The sequence below is a fragment of the Lycorma delicatula genome, chromosome 4, assembly GCF_047948215.1.
Source record: "Lycorma delicatula isolate Av1 chromosome 4, ASM4794821v1, whole genome shotgun sequence".
NCBI lineage: Eukaryota > Metazoa > Arthropoda > Insecta > Hemiptera > Fulgoridae > Lycorma > Lycorma delicatula.
In genome coordinates, this window is record NC_134458.1 from 20,943,843 (window position 1) to 20,967,491 (window position 23,649).

Sequence of the window (23,649 nt, forward strand, 5' to 3'; positions counted from 1 at the left end):
AAATTTAATCTTATCAACATGCTCTCCCTTACCTGATACAGTGAAAGAATTAAGTAAACGCAGAATTCTGTATTTACTTAAAGATAAATTGAATGCGTTAGAAACACAAACAAAAACTTGTTTTTAGAATACATATTCCATAGGTAATTATTTAAATACTGGTACTGCTTCAAAATTTACTTTCATTTTAAGCCAGCAATTTTTCCTTTCCTTTTTATATAAAATAAGTAAATGTATTAATTTCGTATAAATTAGTAAATCTTTATTAATTTTTTTTTATCCTACACTTATTAACTTCCAAACGAAAACTGATAATGTATACAATACCCTAGTCGTTTCGGCTGTTTCAAATTATATTTAAATAACCTTTATCTTTTACCACGAAGCGAGAGGGTTCTTTTGCAAACAAGAAATAAAAGGTTCGAGGCTTGGCTGGAGGAGTTAAATTTACATTGTTTCTTTTTCAATAATGTTCCCCGGCTATCGTTCAGTTGTTATCTTTTAATTAACAACCCTGTACTACCCGGTCCGGTAATCTGTAAATGAGGCAAGTTACATATACACTCGCTACAAAAAAAAAGTGACTTAGGACCAATGAGCCCCGGTTCAACTAATATATTCCGAGGCTTCCTCCTATATCATATAAATTAATCAAACAAAATTTTCATAAAGTATAATTTAATCAAACTTAAAACCAAAGTCACATCTGAAAATATAACGGAACCCTTTTTAGAATACGACGGTTAGTTCCAAAAAGTGCGGTACTGTTATTTAAGGATCGAAGGAAAATTATTGAAATAATATTAAGGATCTTTTAGGTAATTAACCTTACATTCCGATAGTAAGATGTGATCATCAGATTATTTTTTTATGTAGAACGATATTTGATTCGCTAGTTCCGGTAAAAATAATGCCAAAGAATTTATGAATTCACCTGTTATCTAGCATCCAAATATCCAGTACTAGAGCATAACGATTTAAGGATATACAAAAACCGATTAGTATGAGGTCAGTGAATTATTATTTTCAAGTAGGAGAATGTTAAATTGTTACTAGTATTAAATAACATTTTATGTAACTAAAGGATAAGTGTTTTTTTTTCTAACGATGCATTTTTATTATAAAGCTGTATGCTAACAACTAAAAAATAAAATTATTACGTAAATAGCATTTTAACGCCGGAAAACAAGGACGCTTTCCATAATATTACAAATCTTAAAGTAGTTTAATTTTAACTTCACGTCGTGCTGTTTTACCTGCTTCGGAAGAGTGACTTCTTTTAGATGCACGACTTCACGAGTTAATTGTTTATTTATGTATGAGGGTGTACACAGTGTTTTAGTCTGTGTGTGAATCTACACATTCATGAGCTTGCGTGAGTGTTTTTATTGGGTTCGAGAAAGTAAATCGAATGAATGGGCGAGCAGGCAGATTACAAATTATTGTACGATGTGAAGTGGCTAATAACGAAAGCAGATAGGATCGAGTGCGTAAAGAAGAGGAGGTAATAGGAACCAGGAAGAAGGTAAGTGAAAAGGTGGTGATTTAGTGTCTGGTGGCAGTCGAATCGAAGGGATAATGGTGGTAGTAGGGTGAAACGATCGAAGTAGAGTGAGAGGCTGATAGAGTCGACAGCCAGTCGGTATTACGTGTCGAGGACTCATTTCATTTATAGACGTCAAATCAAACCGCTCGACACACACCTTACACCGAGGTTGAATAAACACAGATTGGAATCGGTACGCGGTGTGTCGACCGATTTCAGATATTGGGGTTCTCCCATTCAACACCGTCACCGGCACGTCCCTAGCAAATGACGCTGTATGTCAAATCTTTCCCCACGACCGTAGAGAGCGAAATTAAGGACAACCTTTTTGTTATTCAAGGATTTCCTTCAAAATATTTAGGGTTCTTTTGTCCGCCACTGATGGTGTAACTCGGTTCGCCGTATGACAGAAGCAGTAGCGCAATTAGCGTACCGCTGAACGGGTGACTAACTGCCTGGTTAACACCGACCGATCAAAAAAATCATACAAATAATCAAACCTCAATTCATATCCCACTATATAAATCGAAACCGATAAAAAAAAGGGAAAAATAAACTATCACAGACTTCCTTTTATTAAATTATGTTATAAAAGCTTAGATCTATATCTTAAATCTACGTCTTAATATTCTATACGATGATTCTTTAATGAGAGAAACGTTATATGACATTCTTGTTAACTAACTGTCGATTAATGACAACGATATTAAACTGGATCCTCCATAGCAAAGGTTCTATTCCACTAACCGATAGAGCTATTACACTTTACATTTCGTGCCTTAGTAAACGCTTGAAATCCTTTTAAATTTTTAACCGATATTGTCTGTCGGTTTCCAAATTATCATGATCTGAAATTATACACATTCGATTAAAATTTTAAACGGTCTACCGTATTCGAATATGTAACTTTCAGATTAGAAACCAAAAACATTATTCGACCGGTTTAATGAACATTCCTTTTTACTTTACGCTGATGTTTTAAAGCCGAGACGTTTTGCTAGCGTTTGCATCTTCAGTTATTTTTGTTATGTTAGCACAGTTAATGTAATAATATATATTAATGTAATTATATTAATATATTCGTCAGCATAGTCTATCTTACTATTCCTTTGCGCCTAATACATATACAACTAATTTTCTTTTCCGGTAAAAATTTCGCAGCAAATTCTTTACTCTTTAATTCGTATTAAACCGATTAATCTTCTACGAACTTTCACAGAGAAATCATCCTTAATAATTTTTACAAGAACGTTGTAATAAATTACAGACACAAAAGAATTAGTCGATAACTACCTACATTTACATTACTGTTCTCGACAACTGTTGTACAGGATTCTGAATAGGATAGTAAATAGAATTTTACCTCTCGCAATCAAATGATTTCAACATTTTAGTAAGTAGCACCCCGGAAAAATCTAATGCGCAAGTTAAAACAGAAGACAAAAAATCAACACAGAACTTAAGATAGTAAGAAAACTTTTATAATAAAACGGCATAACCATGTTTCATTTTGCAAAGATAATTATAAAAAGACAAATTTCATAAAAATTCATTTGACCTTTGCGGTTTGATGCGGTAACAAAAGCCGGAAAGAAACCGCTTGTTAGGCGAATAAGAAACAAGAAAGGTCTTTATAAGGATAATTTCTTATAAAGACTGATTTCAAAAATATTTGTTTTCGTAGTTACAACGTTAATAACTCGTTACCGTTTATTTTTGTTAATATTTAATTTTTTGTTAGTAAATCACAGTAAAAACTGAAACTAGCCGAACGATAATAAAACGTATGCGTTCGTTTACTTAGCTCGCAAAACCGTAAAAGTTCGGTTACTAAACGAACAGGTAAATAAAATAACGAATAAAAATAATTATTAACAAAAAATAATAAACTTTTTAGTTATTTTATTGAAAAATGAGTAAAACAAATAATAAATTAAATCTCAAGAATTATATAAGTTTAAAATATTTGTAAAACTTTCACACAAACCGTACTGTTAACTGCACTAACAGCAGTCCTTTGTTTTCGGGAATGAGCCCGGTGTTATCGTACATGTTTAAAAGCTTTTTGCATTAAACGATTAATAGATTTTACTAAAGCACAACGTGTTTAAATGTACATTAAAAACGTTAATTTAAATTTATATGAAAACATTTATGAATTAAGAGTACACTTCTTATAAAGGTTTATTTCATTATCGCTTAGTTGTTATAAGTATTTACGCATAATAGAAAATTACTTGGAAGATTCGGGTTAAAACATAATACATGCGCTTTCAATTTTGAAAGCCAAAATGAGGCGCCCTAAGTAATAATCTTTTTATGAAGTTTCTCTTCACTTCTTATTTTTAGAGATACAATTTTCCACCTTTGATGGAAGACGAATGAAGTGTAAATAAATCTATATTTACAAACAAAAGTAAAATTAATAAAATAAACCTAAAAAAATGACAGTCTTAAAAATAAAAGCCGAACGAATAAATAATATACTTAATCGGTTATTTTAATTACGACTTTTTTAAAGCGCCGTTTAATGAAAGGGTTGATAAGTCGTTAGTTGGATTTAGTTCAAACGCATCGATTTCTTAGTTGAAAAAAATAAAAATTCACAAAAAAGTTTAAAAGAATATTTAGAGCGGCTTTATCCCTTTGTAAGAGGGCAGATGTTATTTTTATGGGTTCTATCACATCTTCGTTTAAATACTATAATTTTGTTTTCAGAACATCCTAGTGTACTCTATCTGATTTTTTCACTAGAAGATATTTTTATGAGTAATTTTTAAAAGGATTATTTTATTACATAATGGTGAATCTACTACATTTTCCTTTTTATGATCATTAAAAAATGAATAACTACTAGACTAATTATTTCTAGTGTGGAAAGTACTCCACGTGTACGTATGCAGTTATTATTTGCATAGGTAATAAAAATATTAATTTTCTTTCGCTTCCACAAAAGCAATCAAAAGATATTTTTGTTAACTTTTAAACTTTATAAAAGAGGGAGATAATCTCATTCTTTTTAGATTATTTACATCATTTGATTTGATATGTATTTCTTAAATAACAAAAATTAATCTTTAATATATATATATATATATATATATATATATGTCTTTTATAAATAGATTTTTTTAGTGTTTCATTGCGTCCAACTCGGTAAAAAAACTGGGAATCGACAATTTTAAATATAAGATAACAATATGTTCTAATTAATTTCTATATCTTTATCTTATCCCTAATTCTTTTTAGGTAAACTCTTTATTTTGTAGATAAAAACTCTATTTTTAAATCAGAATTTAAAGTGTAATTTTGACTACACCGATCTTCGAGATCGGATGATTTATTCGATTCGGTTTTCCATCGCCTTTTTCACTGAGCCGAGCTAGATGTTCCACAAAAGCGACACCTTCACTCTGTTTACCGCAGGGAACGGCTGGATAGTTAACATCATTACTACGAGAAAAAGTAATACTCATTAAAACTTCTTAGCAGCAAAGTTATAAGGAAGACCGCACAGATACTCTAAAGCAAAAAGTTAACGTATCTTTTTTGTTGTTATCCGATACGTTATATACACTGCTTTTGTTTAACAGGGACTCAAGTACACACCTTTTCTCTGATGAAATAAATAAAAATATTAAAGAAAAAAAAAGTTCCGTAAACCGCTCAGCAGAGCTAACGCAATAAGAACAAGAAAGCGCAGCAGGAATTCACCAAAGAAATCTTAATATATTAATATTAATATTCCCCGTTAAATAAGAATAATTTAATTTCTCTCTTTTAATTTGACTTACTCTTCCTATTTGTAGATATACGTATATTAAACGTTGTTTTTATTGTCAAATAATTTAAAACTATGTTTAAAATTCAGTTTCAGGTCGAAGGGGCATGCAGCAGACCGAGCGAGTGACAGGTCCTGATGCGACCAAATATGAATCCGAAGAAAGAAGAAAGACAGATTCGGGTTCACCGTCCTCAAATACCCTTACGTTTTCGATCGCAAAAATCATGGAACCGGATAAAAAGACATCGGATCCGTTACTACGTTTCCCTCCCTTACCTTATCCGGTCGACTTCGATTCGGCCTTTAAGAAATACGTCCCGGTTTTCCGTCCGCAAAATATATTGCATCATTATCCAGTGCTCTATTATCAACCAAACCACTACCTCAGAGTATCCCAAACCGGATTGACACCCGATAACGATAAAATAATAGAAAGTACTACCTCAGAAACGGTTTCGACAACGAATTCTTCTAATCAACTGAAAGAGGCTTCGACGGAATCGCGGCCGGCAAATAAACACAAAACGTTTACTTGTACAGACTGCGGTAAAGTATTCAACGCGCATTATAATCTTACTAGGCATATGCCTGTACACACAGGAGCTAGACCGTTTGTTTGTAAAATATGCGGAAAAGGATTCAGACAGGCGTCGACTTTATGTAGACATAAAATAATCCATACGGAAGAAAAACCACATACGTGTAATACGTGCGGAAAAGCTTTCAATCGCAGTTCGACGCTGAATACGCACGCACGTATTCATGCGGGTTATAAACCGTTTACGTGTGAGTTTTGCGGTAAAGGTTTCCATCAAAAAGGTAATTATAAAAATCATAAATTGACACATAGCGGGGAAAAAGCGTATAAGTGTACGGTATGCAATAAGGCGTTCCATCAGGTGTATAATTTAACGTTTCATATGCACACACATAACGATAAAAAACCTTTTACTTGTCGTATATGTGGAAAAGGTTTTTGCAGGAATTTCGATTTAAAAAAACATATGCGTAAACTTCACGATACGTGCTCGCAGGAAACCATTATAAATCAAGAATCTACGTCCACATATTCACCGTTACCGTTAACTGGAAGTCAAAACTTCCTAAATCCTTTATTAATACCGCCGTTGACCGGCGGTTATATGACAAAAATGTTGTGACGTCAGTGCGTTCATGTAAATAAAGATTTGGTATCGTTCGAATATGCCAAATCATCGTAACAAGACGAATAATAATGGTGTAATGTACAAACAAATAACAAATTTAAATTTAAAAAAAAAAAAAATGGTATAAAAACGTACGTAAATATAGCTACAAAGAAGTCGTTTGATATAGGAAAATTCTTATGGACGAGAGATCAGTCTGTCGAATAAGAGATTGTTGAATAATTACTGCAGTAAAAAAATTAAAGTACTAATCTCATAACAGCACGCCACCCGATTTTTTTAATATATTTCAACATAAAATATACAGCTTATTTTAAAACTACGGAGGTCAATATTTATATTCAACGCGAATGATAGTTATGAAAAGACCACCATCCTTGTACATATGACTTCTACGAAACTAAAGGAGTCAGCCTATAACTTGATGTATGAAGGTGACTATTTTATTTTATTATCCAACCTGTAACGGTAGTATAAATAAATTTAACTACTTTTACTAATGAAAAACGGGTTTTGATAGATAAAAAATTTCAATAATTGTTAATAGTGTATGCGAATCTAGGGGTTATTTTTTGTAGATCGTAAATTTTAATTTTCCGATTTCACTGAATTTTTGAAGGTCTATTCAAACAATTATAATTATAAAAATTTATTAGTAACTATTCCGAAAGTATAATAATACCGGCTTGTCTCGTGCTTCTTTACCGCCGGTAAAGAAGTATATAAAATATATTTCTGAGTTGAGTTCAATGAATTCACAGTGAGAAATTCTTCACCTGTAATTACCGGAGCGAGCGAATCAAGCGGTGGCCAATCCGACATTACAATACGTGAAAAAAAAACTGCTATGCGTATGAATTAGTATTAATGGTGTATTGTAAAATTGTAAAAAAACGATATGGAAAAAAGATTGAAAGCACCAGGTGGCGTGTATTGTTAATCGATAAGTACCAATTTATTAAATTGGACCCTACTATGGAGCGTAAACCCTACGGTATTAGAATTTTGCTCACGTTATATTCGTTATTGTTAAAAAAAAAAAAAAAAAATTAAATTAAAAATTATAAACTGTGAAATTTATGAAATTTTTCCTTGCATTTTTTAAATTATTTTTTATGATGCGTTTTTCAATACAACGTAACAAGAGCCACATAAATCATTTTTATTTAAATGTGTTGCTGATGTGTTTGTTCTTACTCCATCAGTATTTTTTAGTATCGATTTAAAACAGTTTTCTACGGAAAACATGACAATTATTAATATAGAAATTAATACGCGATATCGTACGATTAATTAATTCGATAAATGGCAGTACTAGTGATAACGTTTTCTTAACAGTATAATCAATTAGATAATAGCTCGCGTTACTAAGTAAATGTTTACAGTTTTAAAGGTTTTTATTGTGTTTAAGGGGCGGCAGTTTCAGAAGTATTCATCGATCCGATTTAAGTTTGATAATTATGTTATTTAAATAGTATTAAAAATTAACAAAACATTCCTTACAAACCCGAATGAGTTAACACCGTACAACCGGCTTAAAATATCGTTAATTTAACGTCAGTTCATGCTACTGGTCATTTGGTAACAACGTAACATCATTGAAAGATTTAATTAAAATTGAAATAGTAAATTCTTTTATTCAACTATAAATATCAAGCTTAACGCTATATCAAACGACTTCTGAAGCGGCTGTATTCTCTCTCTCTTTTTTTCAGTTTACGTATTAATTTATTTTGTAATCCAGTCGATGTCAATTATAAAAAGATATCGATTCTGAACTTAAATCGTAAAATCTATTCAGTACAGAAACATGTCCGATATATTGTAATACTGTATGATGAACTTAGCAGAAAAAAGCATTGTGAAATCCACTTAAGTATAATGTGAAATTTCATTTTAAATTTATTTAATTGTACGTAGACTTATTAATTTTAAAAAAAAAATAACGTAACGAGATTGTTATAAAAGAATTAAATATTATTAAATCGCGTTTAGTTTATAAGTCCGATTTAAAATGTAAAAAATAAAATGTTTATTTATATGCTTAGTGAAAGAGAAATTCAGGAAGGATATCGAATATTCTCCACCAAAATTTTTAATTATTTTGTCATATATTGCTTGACGGCTTAAAATACTAAACCAGACATATTGTACACCCTACCTAGATATAATCGATGAGTAAGGTAATAACGTTTTCTATAGCAGTTAGTCATTTTCTGTTGTTCTGCCAACTAGAGTATTAAAGCTTACTTCATAATCCTTACATTTTTCTTCATAATCTTTGCATGTATACATTTTTTCAGAGGCATTTTAAATAAAATGTTATTAAAGCACATTTATTACCTACAATTAGTGTTCCCTCTAACGTTTACTGACCTGTGTGCGCATTTTTTTGTGTGTGCAGGTTATTAAAAAAATAAAAAATCTTTGTGCAGCATCTAAAAAAAAATCTTACGCATACGACATAAAAAAATGATAAAACAAGAGTAGTCTAATAATACTACGCATCATAACCTAAGTAATTAACCGTTTAACGCACAGCTCTGTGGCGTCCACATGTAAATTAGATATAGTTTAAAATTACAATTATAATTTAAAAATTACAATTACGCTTAAAATCAGCATTAAGTAAGTGGTTAAGACATTCGAATTAAAAAAATAGGGAAATTTTAGGGACTTACCTTGTAAAAACATAAACTGGTTCTAACTTCTTTCGAGTGCAGGTAATTATCTCACAATTGTTTATTATTAATATTATTCTACTATTTAAAAAAATAATCCCATAAATAATTAGATAATTAAAAATACTTTATATACATTTTAAACACTTTATTGAATGCTGTTAATTTTACAACTTTTCCCTCCCGTTCTTTTAGTCTCTGGTATTTTGATGTATTTTGCATACGGTTATTTATCTCTTGAACCGAAAGCAAAGAAATGTTCATTTTTATTGCCGATAGTTTTTAATTATCGATTACAATTTTTACTTCCTCAGGATTTGATTTTTTTCTCTTACGGTCATCTGGTGTTTCATTTGATAAACTTACTAAATAGATTGCTGGTAATAAGACATTATTACTTCTTAACTATTGTACACAATCCAGGAGAGATTTACTAATTACATGGCGTTTAAAAAGGTCAATTTTCAAATACCGTCCCGTATTTTTCCAGTAACAAAATCACTATGGGCTTTCCAGATCCACCCTGTCCATCATGACAATAAAGACAAATTATACCGCTTTCTTGATGAAACATTAATATTTCTTTTAACTGATTTTTAATTTATTATGACTTTTTGAAGAATCAGTTTCTACAAATTCACTAAGCCAGTCGACTTTAAATTCGTTAGCCGTTTTTTTTCTTTAAACGTCTTTCCATTTTTAACGCGATAATTTAGGATTTTGGTAATTTAATTTAGTAACAAATTTAGACTTCAAACTTTGAAACCAAAAGTTATTAAACGAATTAATATTATAAAAGTAATTATTTATTGTTCCGTTTATTTTAATAAAATTATTTCACTGAAACGCTGATAATATTAATATTTAATAACGAAATTCGATAATCACATAATTATGATTTTAACACGAAAATGTTAACTTAAACACTGATGTGATCTTACGCACACGTTGCGCCGTAAGTTGACTGGGATTCCCAGAACTAGCTATGCGGCTGTCAAATGAGCATCAATATTCCACGACCTCACCGGTCACCACTAACAATTGCTGCAATCTACTCAGGCTTTACAGTCGATGGTTAATTTGAATTAAAAACTAACACATCAATTTTATATTTTGTAATCTTAGAAGCCTCTGTACGCAAACGTTTTTTGTGCGCGCGACTATTTTTCGCGTGCGCTATGTTTAAAATCTACGTGCACGCGCACAGCTAAGAGGGAACATGCCTACAACCAGTATATAAATAATATAAAAAAATCTTTTCAAAAAATTAACTCCTCTTAAAATTGAAAAATATTTTTTTTTTTATCTTTTTCTCTATCTCGCTTAGATTTAAATATTTTTCAAAAGGTTTTTGAAACTTTATACTTCATATATCGAGCTATAAAGAATCGTCTACAATTTTTTAAAATTATAGACCCCGGACCTAAAATGCAGAAAAGTTTTTGAAAATTCTCTTTCTTATTTTAGCGTTTACTGAAGAGGGATGTTAGATTTAGAGAAAACTTTGCTTAATCGAATTTGTTAAATTTAACCTGTATAAAAATATTTTTAGAAAAATTCTTAAAAGTTCTGATTTTTGTTTTTTTGTTTTTTAGTTCTACCTCTTTTAATTTTTATTACTATTAGCCGCGAAAGTCACGCGATACTTTGTCAGCCTTTTATAGTCTTATTTGTATGAAGAATGAATTTAATTAATATTATATTTAAAAATAAAGTAGGAAGTCATTGATTAATGTTTTAAAAGATGAAATTAAATTTAATTATTTTTAAAAACAGAATTGTTTTACTTTAAATACTTTTTGCATACTGCAGGTAGAAAGCTTTAACCCGGTTATTAGTAATCGGCTGATAAAAATTCAACGGTTATTTTTTATGCAGTACAACCCGCTAAATAGCGATTATAGTTTACGTAAATTTGAATAGGGCATTTGTAAAATAAAAGGTTACTTTAAAAAAAAAATTGTATTTTTGTACCATTAAACGAAAAATATAAATATTTTTTCTAAAATATTTTATTATTTTGATAAAATAATTTGATAATTTTGATGTTTGTGATCACGGTACCGTTGATTTTTAATTTTCAAACTCTTACGATAACGTTACTGTATAAATAGAATTGATTAAATAAACGAAAACAAATTCCAGTAAATTGGACTTCCAGGCGAGTAAAAAAAATCTAAAAAACATTTTAAATTACTCAAAACTGGTACGTAACACTTATTTAACTACGGTAGCCAGTCAGGGAGCTACTCTGGCCCCCCTCACCACGTTTAAATCCTTCTATTTGTGAGAATATTAAGTATTTTCCTGTAATACTTTAAGAAAATAAATATGAGTATTTCGCCGCGACGATGTAGTGATTTTTTGCTACATCTCCATTTATCGATCCGCATTTATCGCTCCATATAGTTGTTCAGCCAGGCTTTGCCGGGCTTTATAGCCAGGCATCGTTTCGCTCTGCTCTTGGGGCATAAAAGGAGATTCTGATTTTGAAAACTGATTTATTTATCGTAATCGTGTAAAAATGCATTATTTTAACTTAGTTATATAATTCACTAAAGTTTTACGAAATAATTGTAACTGCTTTCCATATAACCCATGAGGTACAGCCAATGTGAGTTTTTTTTAGTTTTGAAAACTTGTTCAAGACACGATTCATTTTTTCGTGCCTCACATTAACTGCGAATTACAAAACATTACTCTAATAAAAGATTTTTACTATTTTATTCCGGTATTTTAATTATTCATTTCGATTTCTTATTTCTATTTCATAATTTTACTTTAAAGCTTCGCGATAGACAATATTTGTTGTTTTCCGTCTTCCTTATAAAAAATATGCTATACTTTAGTACGTCCTACTCTAGAGCATCCGACATAGAGTTGTTCATGAGAAAAGCACGGTTCTTCTAAACGCAGACTCACAACTTCCACAGTTTGTTTTTGGTCTTTGTTTATTATCATCGCATATGATAATCGAATAGGAAATTCGAATGGAAGATTGAGGTTATTGGAAATTTTTCAATTCTTCAATTTAAAAAAAAAATATCTGTGCTCAATATCGCTTGCGCAATAAATTTTCACGGTTTAAGGTCTTAATATTGGTTGTAGAAAGTTGTAAAACTTCAGAAGTTCCTAAAAATTGAGATGTATCATTGTCCTGAATTTAATTTTTATATGATGTTTCATTTAAAGGTTATTTATAAAAAACAGAAATTTTAAAAACTTTGATAACCGATAACTTCAAGTAACGATCGATAACATATGTTTTTTATTTGGTATATCGATAAATAATTAAAAACGGAATGTTTTAGCTATTTCAGAAAAAAAGTTGTGTAACCGGATTTGTGCAATAGAAATGCACGTTTTACTGCCACATGAGCAGTCGCATCGAAAAAACAAAAACAAAAAAAACACCCTTGCAGTAAATAGAAACGTTTTGCCGAATTACTTTTTTTTTAATACCATGAGATCCTTAATCTTGCATTTCAAAGAAATCAACTCCTTTTAGAAGAAAGATATGAATATATTTAACGAACAATGGGATGATCGAAAGTATATCTTTTGTATGCAAACGTTAGCCCTTGTACTACTAGCAGATACGCTGTTTGAAATTTTAAGATTGGTCGTACCGTTCCGGAGATATAAGAAAATTTCGGAAAAATAACGGATAACCGAATGATCCAGCGTAAATATTTGTTATGCAATCGTTAGCGCTCAACATGGTAAAAAATAAGCAGTTTAAATTTTTTAAATCAGTCATGCCGTCTCATATATATAGCTGAATTTCGGAATAAGAGAATGGCCAGATAACCGGACAACTGAGAGAATAAAAGAAAAACATTAAAACCACCCTTACAATAAATAGAAACTTTTTAGCGAATTAGATTTTTTTGTATACCTATGGGGGTTCTTAATCTTGCACTTCAAAGAGATCAACTCCTTTTTTGTATTTATAGATTTAGAATTTTCATAATATACTTTTTTCTGTAAAATTGTTTTAGCTAGGGTTCCAAACCTAATTAGACTAATACTTTCCCCTGTTTTTAAAGATTCGTTTTCAATTTGAACAGGTATAAAAGATAATAACTTCATATATGAACGTGAATTTGTCCTAATTCTAACCGTAAACCCACTGCTTTCCCAAATCCCGTCGGAAGGTAGACGATCAATTGTTTTTAGTTTATGCAAAGACTATCTTGAAATTAATCGTAGACATTATAAACAATTAAATTTTGAGGGACTTGAAGTGCTCAAGTTAAGTTCCAACGGGGTACAACGAGTGACAAAAAGTATTCTGCCCGTATTTTCCCCGCAAACGATGTATCACAGCTGAAAAAAGTACGAGTAGATGCCCTTATCGTGCAAAAACACAACGCTCTTTCAGCCTTACTAGTTTTCAGTTTTTGATAACGGAGGATGACATCCGAAATACTTTACTGATAGAATAGCGCTTTCATCGTCGTTCCTGATGAAATGAATTTCTCCCGACAGGATACTCAAACGATCCCAAAAGATCGTGACAATCGAGTTACATGTCCATAAATAAATCTTAGTTAATCTTTCTAGGTATTTTTTCTATAACTAAAGGTGATGTCACTCAAACGATCGGTGTTTCGCCTCCGGATTATTATATGAAATCCACGTTTTACCACTGGAAACAATAAACTCGAAATATTAGTCAACTTTTTTCTGTAGCGGGTAAAAATTGCAAGAAGGACCCTATTACCATTTTTTGTAATTTTTCCTTGCACGACGCTCTTTCTACAGTTCCGAAAAATTTTACGCCTTTTCCACACATTCCTTTCGTTCATTTAATTAACACTCCCTATAAAGAAAACCACCTCTACGAGTTAATTATCTACGAATTTCAGCTGGTAACAGCAATTTGCCTGAATTTTATAGCCGACAGTAACTCCTGTTATCTTATTTGTTTTAAAACTTTACAATTCGCATAGAATTAACCACAGGAATATTCGACCACTATTCTACAGAAATTAATATAAAAAAATTGTCCTTTGCCTTGAAATCAAGAGATGCGCTAAAGTAAGGGAAATTAAAGAACATTCGTTACTTTCTAGATACTCGTAGCTTCGTATTTTATTTTTTCCGCTAATACTACTTTAAGCTACGCACTCTGTAGAATCGCTTGTGCTCTGATCGTCGGTGAAAGATTACTTCCTGATGTCCAAGACGGTCAAAATTTATCAAACCATTTGAACCGAACAGCGGTAGGAAAAACATACTCTGAGATTTTTCAGTCGTCCATTCAAATACAGTGGAATTTACATAGAACAAAATTTTTAAAAAGACATTAAAAAAATACTTCGAGCGGACATATACACGCGTTCACAAGTAGGGTTCTCCGTAGGGTTTAATTTAACTACGACTAGCTATTTTTTATAATCGACAGTTTTCAAAAGGTTTTATGTTTTCTTAAGTAATATAGAACTAGAGATCTACATATTCACCTCGGGTTTTTATGTAATGCGCCCCTCATTCTTTTTGCGCATTACTTATGAATTTTTGCTTTTTTTCCCATATATTCGCTGAGTTCGGAACCTACGACCGTCCGAACACAAGACCAATAATATATATAATTATAGATACCAATAATATTTATAATTTATAGAAAAATGTCTGTCTTAATAAAATTAATTTTAAACTACTATAATGCGTTCATAAGTCAAATCGATTTTCATTTTGTAATATAATGAATTAAACGAAATGTAATAAAATACAGTAAATTATCATAAATTATTATGCCTAATGTTACTCCGTAAAAGGCTGTTATAATCTACAATACGCTGCATAAAATTACAATGCTATGATCAGCATAATAATTTATTTATTATATTATTCGTAAAATTATTTTATTATAAAACTTTCGTAAATTTACAATATCTTTAAAAAAAACTTAATTGGATTTCACCAAGCAATAAAATATTTTTTTTGAATGTGTCAAATGTATAAATAAAAAATTATATATATATATATATATATATATATATATATATATGCATTATATGAATAAGTATAATATATTTGTACAATGTGATTGTATTACAGATGTAGTTTTATTTGAATCGGTTTAGTGTTTAATTTAATATTAATTATTTAAACAGATTTAATGTAAAAAAGTATATTTACAACAATTATTAAATTGTATGGAAGAAATGTTTTATTAAATAACTCCTTCCTTGTTATGACTTTTTTTGTAATTTTTTAAAAATATTCCTAAATTCATTCTGTTCATTTTACTATTTTCAGTATCTATACTGGAATTTATATTTACTACCCAAAAGCTAATTTAAATTTCATTTATCCTACCGATATCATCTGTTATATAAAGAAGCGATAGAAAGTTATACAACCTCGGTCAAGAGTTCCTTCTCTCACAGAGTATCACATTAAACTAATTAATTATCGATAAATTAATCGGATGTCCACGTAAAACATTCTCATATATTATATTAACTTCTTATATTGCTCATTCTTCGATTTGTTTTATATTTACTTCGAAATAGAAAAAAATTCTGTTTATCAAACTGCAATAAATGAAGCACTAATACGTACTAAGTATGTAATCCATCATAGATGTTTTCCTCTCCTTTTTTAATCTCTTATCGTGTTTCTCACAATATATGTTTTTTCATCGTAAGAAACCTAGATATGTGTTAATGTGGAGAAAAAGTTTTTTCAATTTGTTTTTAGGATAAATTTAACAACAGACTAAATTAGGGCTCGGTTTATGGCTCTCTTTAAATAAAGGAGCGATGAAAATACAGCTAAGGAGCATTCAGCTTAAGAAGATTCACGGCAAAACTGAAATATTCAAAATTAGAGTGAACGAAGCAAATGTTTTTTTTATATATACGAGTACGTATAAAATCGATTTCCTATGTTTAATATTCATTGGTCCTGAACATATTCCTGCATTTCTTTTGACAATTTTTTCTCTTTAATATCAGTTAACTTCTTTCTACTTTTCCCCTTCGCATTTCACTATCGACGATCGTCCTATAGACAATACCTACGCGGTTACGTAGTTCGTCATAAATTTCTTCCTCTTATTTTTTAATCTCATATCGTGTTTCTCACCCTCAATAGGACTTCGCTCCTCGTTCTACGTTTTTCATTTTTGCTTTGTATGTTGAAAAAATAATAAATAAATAAAAACATTTTATACCTCTGACTTTCAAGGTGCGTTTCTGTCTTTCATTCGAAAGGATTCGAGTTCGATTGTCAGCAAGAGTAGGAATTTCTTCACTCGCTACGAATTTGACGTATATTTCTACTCGTAACCTTACAGTTTTCTGAAATGAACTATTTATTTAAAAAAATAAAAAATAAAATAACAGTATTACTCTACGCAATCAAATAAGCGTGACTGCAGATTTATGGAACTGTTACTAGCTTTAGGTTCGTCATCCGGTTAATTTAACCGATAACCACCTTTGTCTTAAATAATTCAGATTCGGCTTATCTAAGTATACTAGTTTTCTTTATTCGATGAATTTTCTTTGATTATCTCCTTTTACTTACGATTACTTTTTTTTTGGAAAACGCAGTTTATACCGAAAAGATGAGTATTTTTTAATACGGAAAGGATCAAACATGTTATGAATTTAGTGTTAATAAAAATTTATGCAAAAGGTATTCTTAAAAAATTTGTAATTATTTACGATCGTAAATTTTGTATATGTTTTAACATCCAAGTACAGTATTTAACAGGTACTCCGAGAGTATCGGTAATTTTTTTAACAAGTCATCTGTGCCGCAATCATTGTACACGTTCATTTATCACTACCTGGAACATACGAAGAAATCTATCGATTTATAAATCAGTCTGTTACCTATTAATAAATTGAAAAACCTTACAAAATAGAATTATATTTTCGGATAAACTAGAACGTTAGAGTTAGCCCTAGCCAGTTGAGAAGTGTACTGACCGTCGATTTCGTAATTACTGAACGCGAATAAAATTTAAGGTGCTTACAATTACAAAGAAAACAGGTATAAGAATTCTACAAAGTAAAGGAAAAACGTATACGCGACAATTAACAACTTAGCTATCCTAAATCTATCGAATAAGGTTCTGCTAATTACCATCAAAATGTCGTTTAGAAGAAAAATTTCCCTTATTTTGAAACCGAATCGTTTTATATTGAATAATTTTAAAGTTTTGTCGTGTTCAACGGTGTTTAACGAAGATAATTATAAATTCAAATATATTCCTGTAATTTATCTCTGCGTAATAAATAATCGTTTAATATTTGCCATTTTTTTACGAATTTTTTTTAAATTTTTATTCGTAATCTCTCGGATAAGATTAACGTTCGTTTCGTAAAATACTACTCGTATTTATAGCAAGTTTTATCATTTTTATTCGTTTCGTGCAGTTTGCACTCACCGTAACCGAAAGCAGTTATACACAGGACCTAGGGAGCAGTGATATAATATTTAAGTGTAACTTCGTCGATTAATAAGAAAATTTTCTTTATATGAAACATATACTGCCGCAGATAATGACTTGACCTGTATCGGCCAGATAAAAGCGAATACTCATACAATCAAACATTAATTATCCGAATCTGCTGGGGAGTCCAGTGTTCGGATAGAATATTCTATCCGGGTAACCTATCTTTTGTAAGGGACTAACAGGAAATTAAATAACGACTTGAGTTTACTTATCTTGAGTTTATACGTCGTAAATGTTTTACTGTACCCGCTATTTTTGTATATTAATTAAGCGAGAGATTAATAAAGGCTTCGTAGACTTAAAGTAGAAAACGACACTTTTTTTGTTTGAGCGATGCGATTCCCTTTCTTGCCTCCAAATCAGTTACTTTAAAAATTATAGGATAGCCAATTAAGAGTTTTTTTGTTTTTTTTGAAAACAATTAGATCTCTTATTTACACGACGTTTTGAAAAAATGACTCGTATCGTAAAGAATATAAAATTCGGTATTCTATTATAGTCGTAGGAATTGTATTTTAAATTAATCTTTTTCAATTATTTGATATAAAGTAAAAAAATACGGTTAACTACAGGAGAAAGTGTTTGATATTTAAGAAAACTCTTTTCAAGAAAATATTTTTCTTGGTTTCATCCGAATGACCGAGTGTTCAATATATAGACGTTTGGATAATCAGGTGTTATACTCTTATTGAATACCTATATGTCAACCCGATCGACAGTATTATTATTGCAGAACGCGACTATCACGGCTATCATACTTATTATGGCAAATGTGAAACAGAAGTGTATTTTTTGGTACAGTATAGTAGAAAAAACACGTTTATTTATTATTACTTGATTTAGATTTTACAGTCGGATATACCGTGTGAATGAATGTACTCTCTCTCTCTGTTCATTCTAAGAAGAAGATATCGCATAAACACACTGCAGACGACAGAGCGCTGTGGAGCAGTATGCCTAACAAATATTATATACTAAACTTACAATTTTTTGTAATTCCTCACAAACTTTTAAACTCACGTTACGCTTAATTTAATTTATTAATTTATAATTATTATAATTTTAATTACTATTATAATTTATTCAATTACAATTATTTAAATAATTTATATTTACTTTATACTTAATTTTATACTAAACATAACTTTTTAATTTCTCACAAAATGTTTAATGTAATAAAACCTACAAAATAATAATATCCCAAATAATAACTACCATATTATTAAAAATAATTTAATAGGTAAAATATATAACTTGAATAAAACCTTACCACTTCGAAACGTTAAGGAGATTGCTTACCTTATTCTCTGTCAGCGTTCGACAAAACACTAGATTCCCTCCATTATATCAATTCTTCATCACTCTCAGAAGTTGGCGTTGACGATGAATAATCTCTAACATTAATTATTAGTTCATCGACCACAACATCGAGAAAATTATCTAAGTCCCACATTTCTTTTCTTCTTGTGTAACATGCTTCACGCATTGTATCCACTTATCAGCTGATGTCTCGTTCACGCCTTTTCCAAACAGGATTTCTTGGTCTTTAATTTTATATGTATTATTATTTCGGGCAACACAGCCTTTTATTTGGCTCTACATTAATGGTTGAGGTTATAGTGATATGGAGGAAGCATTAACACCGTTTGATCTTTCACTTCAACCAAATCATCGGTAAAAAATTTATTAAATTTGTGACGATTGTGTTTTACATGCTCAAGGAGTTCTGCTTTTAAACCTTTTTTCCCGAAGGTGGAGCGTTTTGATTACAGCCATAAAGCAATTTCTTCTTTCCTCCTTGAATTGTCAGGAATACTTTCCAGTTTTGCACTATGGTATGGAGCATTTTCCATTACAACAATACTATTTTCGGGTAGGAATGACAATACTTTTTCAACCACTTCCTAAAATATCTCCATTCATGTTATCATGGTAGTCTCCAGATTTTTTGGATTCAAAAACGAGTAATCCCCCCTAAAAATCCATTTTCATTGCCAAAATGTACCACAATTAATCGCTTTCCTTTATTTTTTGGAGGTTGGCCCCTGCTTAATCCTGACAGAAATGCTGTTTTTACCGATGTAACTGTCGTATCACACCAAATTCTTGAAGTAGTGTGGTCTTAATTTAACCATGTCTATCCAAATAAAATATATTTCTACCCGTTTTTCTATAATTTGTTTTTTTTTTTTAAATAATTACGCCGCCAAACTATGATCTCTTCTCGATCAACAATTAGACTTTTTTTATTTCTTTTAATAAATTTAAAATCCATCGACAACAATAATTCGTATAAACTAGAGCGGTCCAATCTTTGGCAAACTCTTGTCACAGTTTATCACAGCCAACAATTTTTTTAAGGTTGGTATTTCATTTAGAAAAAAGGAATTATGTACAGTCAATTTTATTACATTTTGGTCAAATTCGTTCCATTTTCCTAGTACAGGTTAACTACGTTTTCTATTTTTAATAGAAGTTTCTACCTTTCCTTTCCTATTTATTTAGTCCGCAATCTATTAATACTACTAACTGACATACCAGTTAATTCAGAAGTAAGTTTCACTGTTTCCTTTTTAATCAACGTAGGATTTTTCTGCAGTAGTTGATTGAATAGGTTTAAAACTATTTTTATTTTTTTTCACCACTTCATAAATGTTTCCCTTTTCTGTGCTTATTAAAATATGTTCCTGAATTATCAGCTATATCGATAAACTAATCGAATACATATACATACAGGCTAATCACACTATCAAATCTCACAATAAACTGACAAACATAATTTTTGCTTCGTAACATGCGATACGTGGTTTTAATCTGTTTTTTGATGCTGACAACGAATATGAACTCAGAATCTTTCTATCACCCACCATTTTTTTTTTTTTAAATTTAATTTTAATTAAAGGATTTTTTTCATGTTTCAACGTATAGTTAGCACTTTAAACTCCTATATTGTATTTTGTTAGCTCATTTTTTGTTGTTTAACTTTGTTAAAATAATTTGTAAGCTATAAATAAACAATACTAGAAGAAAAAATCAAATCATATCTAGTCACATATTATGACACATCTAATACTGAAGAGTGAGCCTTTATGGGCAAGATTAATCACGTCTGTGCAGGTCAAAACATGTAGCTGAAAACACAGCTATGTTGTTTGTATTGTTGTTTGTATATGGATTTAGGAATGAATTAATTTTCTTCGGTCTTATTGTTGTCTTAATTTTGTTAACAGTGCAGTGTCATAATGTCTCGAAACGGTATAAATGATGTGGATGCCTTTTGTTATGTATGTGGTGAGTTTACCGTAAAATCAAATAGAAAAAAAATATTACACCTTTAATTAAAAAAGCATTTCATTTGTACTTTCAGTGTAAAAATATTGATCAGGATAAGAAGTGGGCTCCTCATATAGCACTAATTGTTTTGTATATTTAAGATGATGGCTGAAAGGTACACGGAAGGCTTTCCCGTTTGGTGTACCTATGGTTTGGCGTGAACCAAACAATCATGTAACCGATTGTAACTTTTGTTTAGCAAGTGTATCTGGAATTTTAAAAAAATGTAAACATACTGTAAAATATCCTTCATTGCAGTTTGCAATCAGGTCTGTACCTCACAGTGAAATTATTCTTCCTGAGCCACCTGTGAATGTGTTTCGAAAGCAGCGATGAAGAATCAGGCAGTATCGAAGAAGACAACAATGATTTTGATTCTGAATTTTCTTTCAATAAGCCACATCTTGTATCACAAGGTGAATTAAATGATTTGGTTAGGGATTTAAATTTATGAAAAAATCAAGCTGAATTGTTAAAATCAGACTGCAAGGTTGGAATTTACTTAAAAAAATACCAAAATTTTGGGCTTTTGAAACCGACAAAAAGAACTTTCTCGGTACTTTATTTATGAAAATAATTTGGTTTATTGCGCAAATATTGATGAGCTTAAGTTGTACTTAGGACAAGTTCATAAACCTGAGGACTGGCGCCTTTTCATAGATTCGTCCAAGTGTAGTTTAAAAGTGGTTCTACTGCACAACTGTAACGGATATCCTTCGATACAAATCGCTTATGGTATTAATTTGAAAGAGATAAATGATGTGATGATAGATGTTCTTGAAAATATAAATTATAAAAAACATAGCTGAAACATATGTGATGATTTGAAAGTTATAGCTATTTTGTTAGGCACGTCCATTTACGCTATACTAAGTACATGTGTTTTCTTTGCAAACGGGACAGCCGACCTAGGGATAAACATTACGTTACCAAAGAGTGGGAGAAACGAGACAACTTAACTCCAAACGGGAAAAATAATTCATGAGCTCTTAGCTGAACCCAAAAAATATTTCGGGGTAAGAACACAGAAAAAGAATAAAAATTAAAAAAAAATATATAAACTAATGAAACTGAGAATTTTTTTTATTAAATCGGCTTATAAAATTTAACGTTATTATCAGGAATAATTATTAAATTATTTTAAAATCAAAATATTACATACCGACCGATCATGTTAGTCGTAACAATATAAAATAGATTGATCGATGCTTTCGTAGATTTTCTGCCGATTTTATTTCTATCCTAAACAATACATCTAATTTCCTACAAAACTACTGTGTACCCATTTCTGCCTTTAATTGAAAACCGCTTTATGAAAAAGAATAAATATATATTTCATAATAAGCGGTAAAAATCGGGATGAAAAAACCCGTTGTTTATTTATATTTGAATGGAAGTAGATATTTCTTGTTTATGTTTAACAAACTTATTTATTTTTTTAAATAATAATGTGTACTGTTTTTCAAAGCCGAGTAAAAACGGCGGATGTAAGGTGAATAGATAAATTATAATTGTTTAAATATGTCTTAGCTCGTGTATACAGTCCGGAGTTTATGTAACCGAAATAAATTTAAATTTTACTAAAGTTTAATGATATTTATTCCTGACGATATTTTTTTTTAATGAAAGGATGTTTTACCTACGTTTTATCCAAAAAACATTTTTTTCGTGTGGGAAAGAAGATAAATCCCTCTATACAGTGTACTGCGACGATAACGGCCGGACGTTTAATAAAGAAGAAAAGACGTCTCAGACGGATGTAAAAAGAAATCTAGCATTTGACGATCGAGGATTTGAGGTTAAAAGTGTACGTTTTGTGTAGACTGATCCTTTAGATGTGATGAATACGGAAGGAAGCTTATTGTACGAGTCGCTAGTCTCGATCTTCTCTCGTGTGAGACTGTGACCCTTATAAAGCTTATTCCTTTCCAATGCACATGACATGTTCTACGGTTCCTTCTTGTATTGTGACATACACATACAAACACACACGCTCAAAATATATATATACAGATATGTTTACACGCGTGTGAGGCGAGGTTACATCCAAAAGAGATGTTTTTGGTGCTAAGAGCATTATATTTTTATTTCATAAAGAACAACACTTTTCAGATCTACCTTTAAAAAATAAAATAAAAAAAGTACTACATTCAGTCGATATGAAATATAAATAAAGGAAGATTTAATCGAATGGATTCAGAAATAAATTAATCTAATTAACTAATTTATTAAATTAATATATTAATTCATTTTTGTGTTCTAACTATAAAATTTTAACGGTTATGATCTTTCAAGTAGATTCAAATAAGTTTGTGTAATGATGATTGCAGGTATTTTCAGTCGTGTAAAACTTCAATTCTTGTTTTTTTTTTTAATATTTTTATTAGGCGGTTGAAAAGGACAATTGTGTTTGAGTTTGAATATGAATGAAAAATCATGGCTATTGATCGCATTGTATGTACGGTTACATGACTGAAAGTGTCATGTTTTAGTATTTTGAGGTACGAGTGATAACTTTTAGTTACATTTTTAGAAACTATGTTTTATTTTTTATAGAAGATTTTGATACGTGGAATTATACTGTGGTCGGTACGAAAGTAATTTCGGTTTTCACAAATAGATAGATAGCTTTACTTTTGTTTCGACTTCTGTCGATGTTA

The 23,649-nt window shown here is 30.4% G+C and overlaps 1 protein-coding gene across 1 annotated transcript; it reads left to right on the plus strand.

Moving 5' to 3' along the window:
- The first annotated feature begins 5,434 nt into the window (after positions 1-5,434).
- On the plus strand, positions 5,435-6,490 carry LOC142322578 (uncharacterized). Its single transcript, XM_075361653.1, has one exon. The coding sequence runs from the start codon at positions 5,435-5,437 to the stop codon at positions 6,488-6,490; it is 1,056 nt and encodes a 351-aa protein (XP_075217768.1).
- The last annotated feature ends 17,159 nt before the right edge of the window (positions 6,491-23,649 follow it).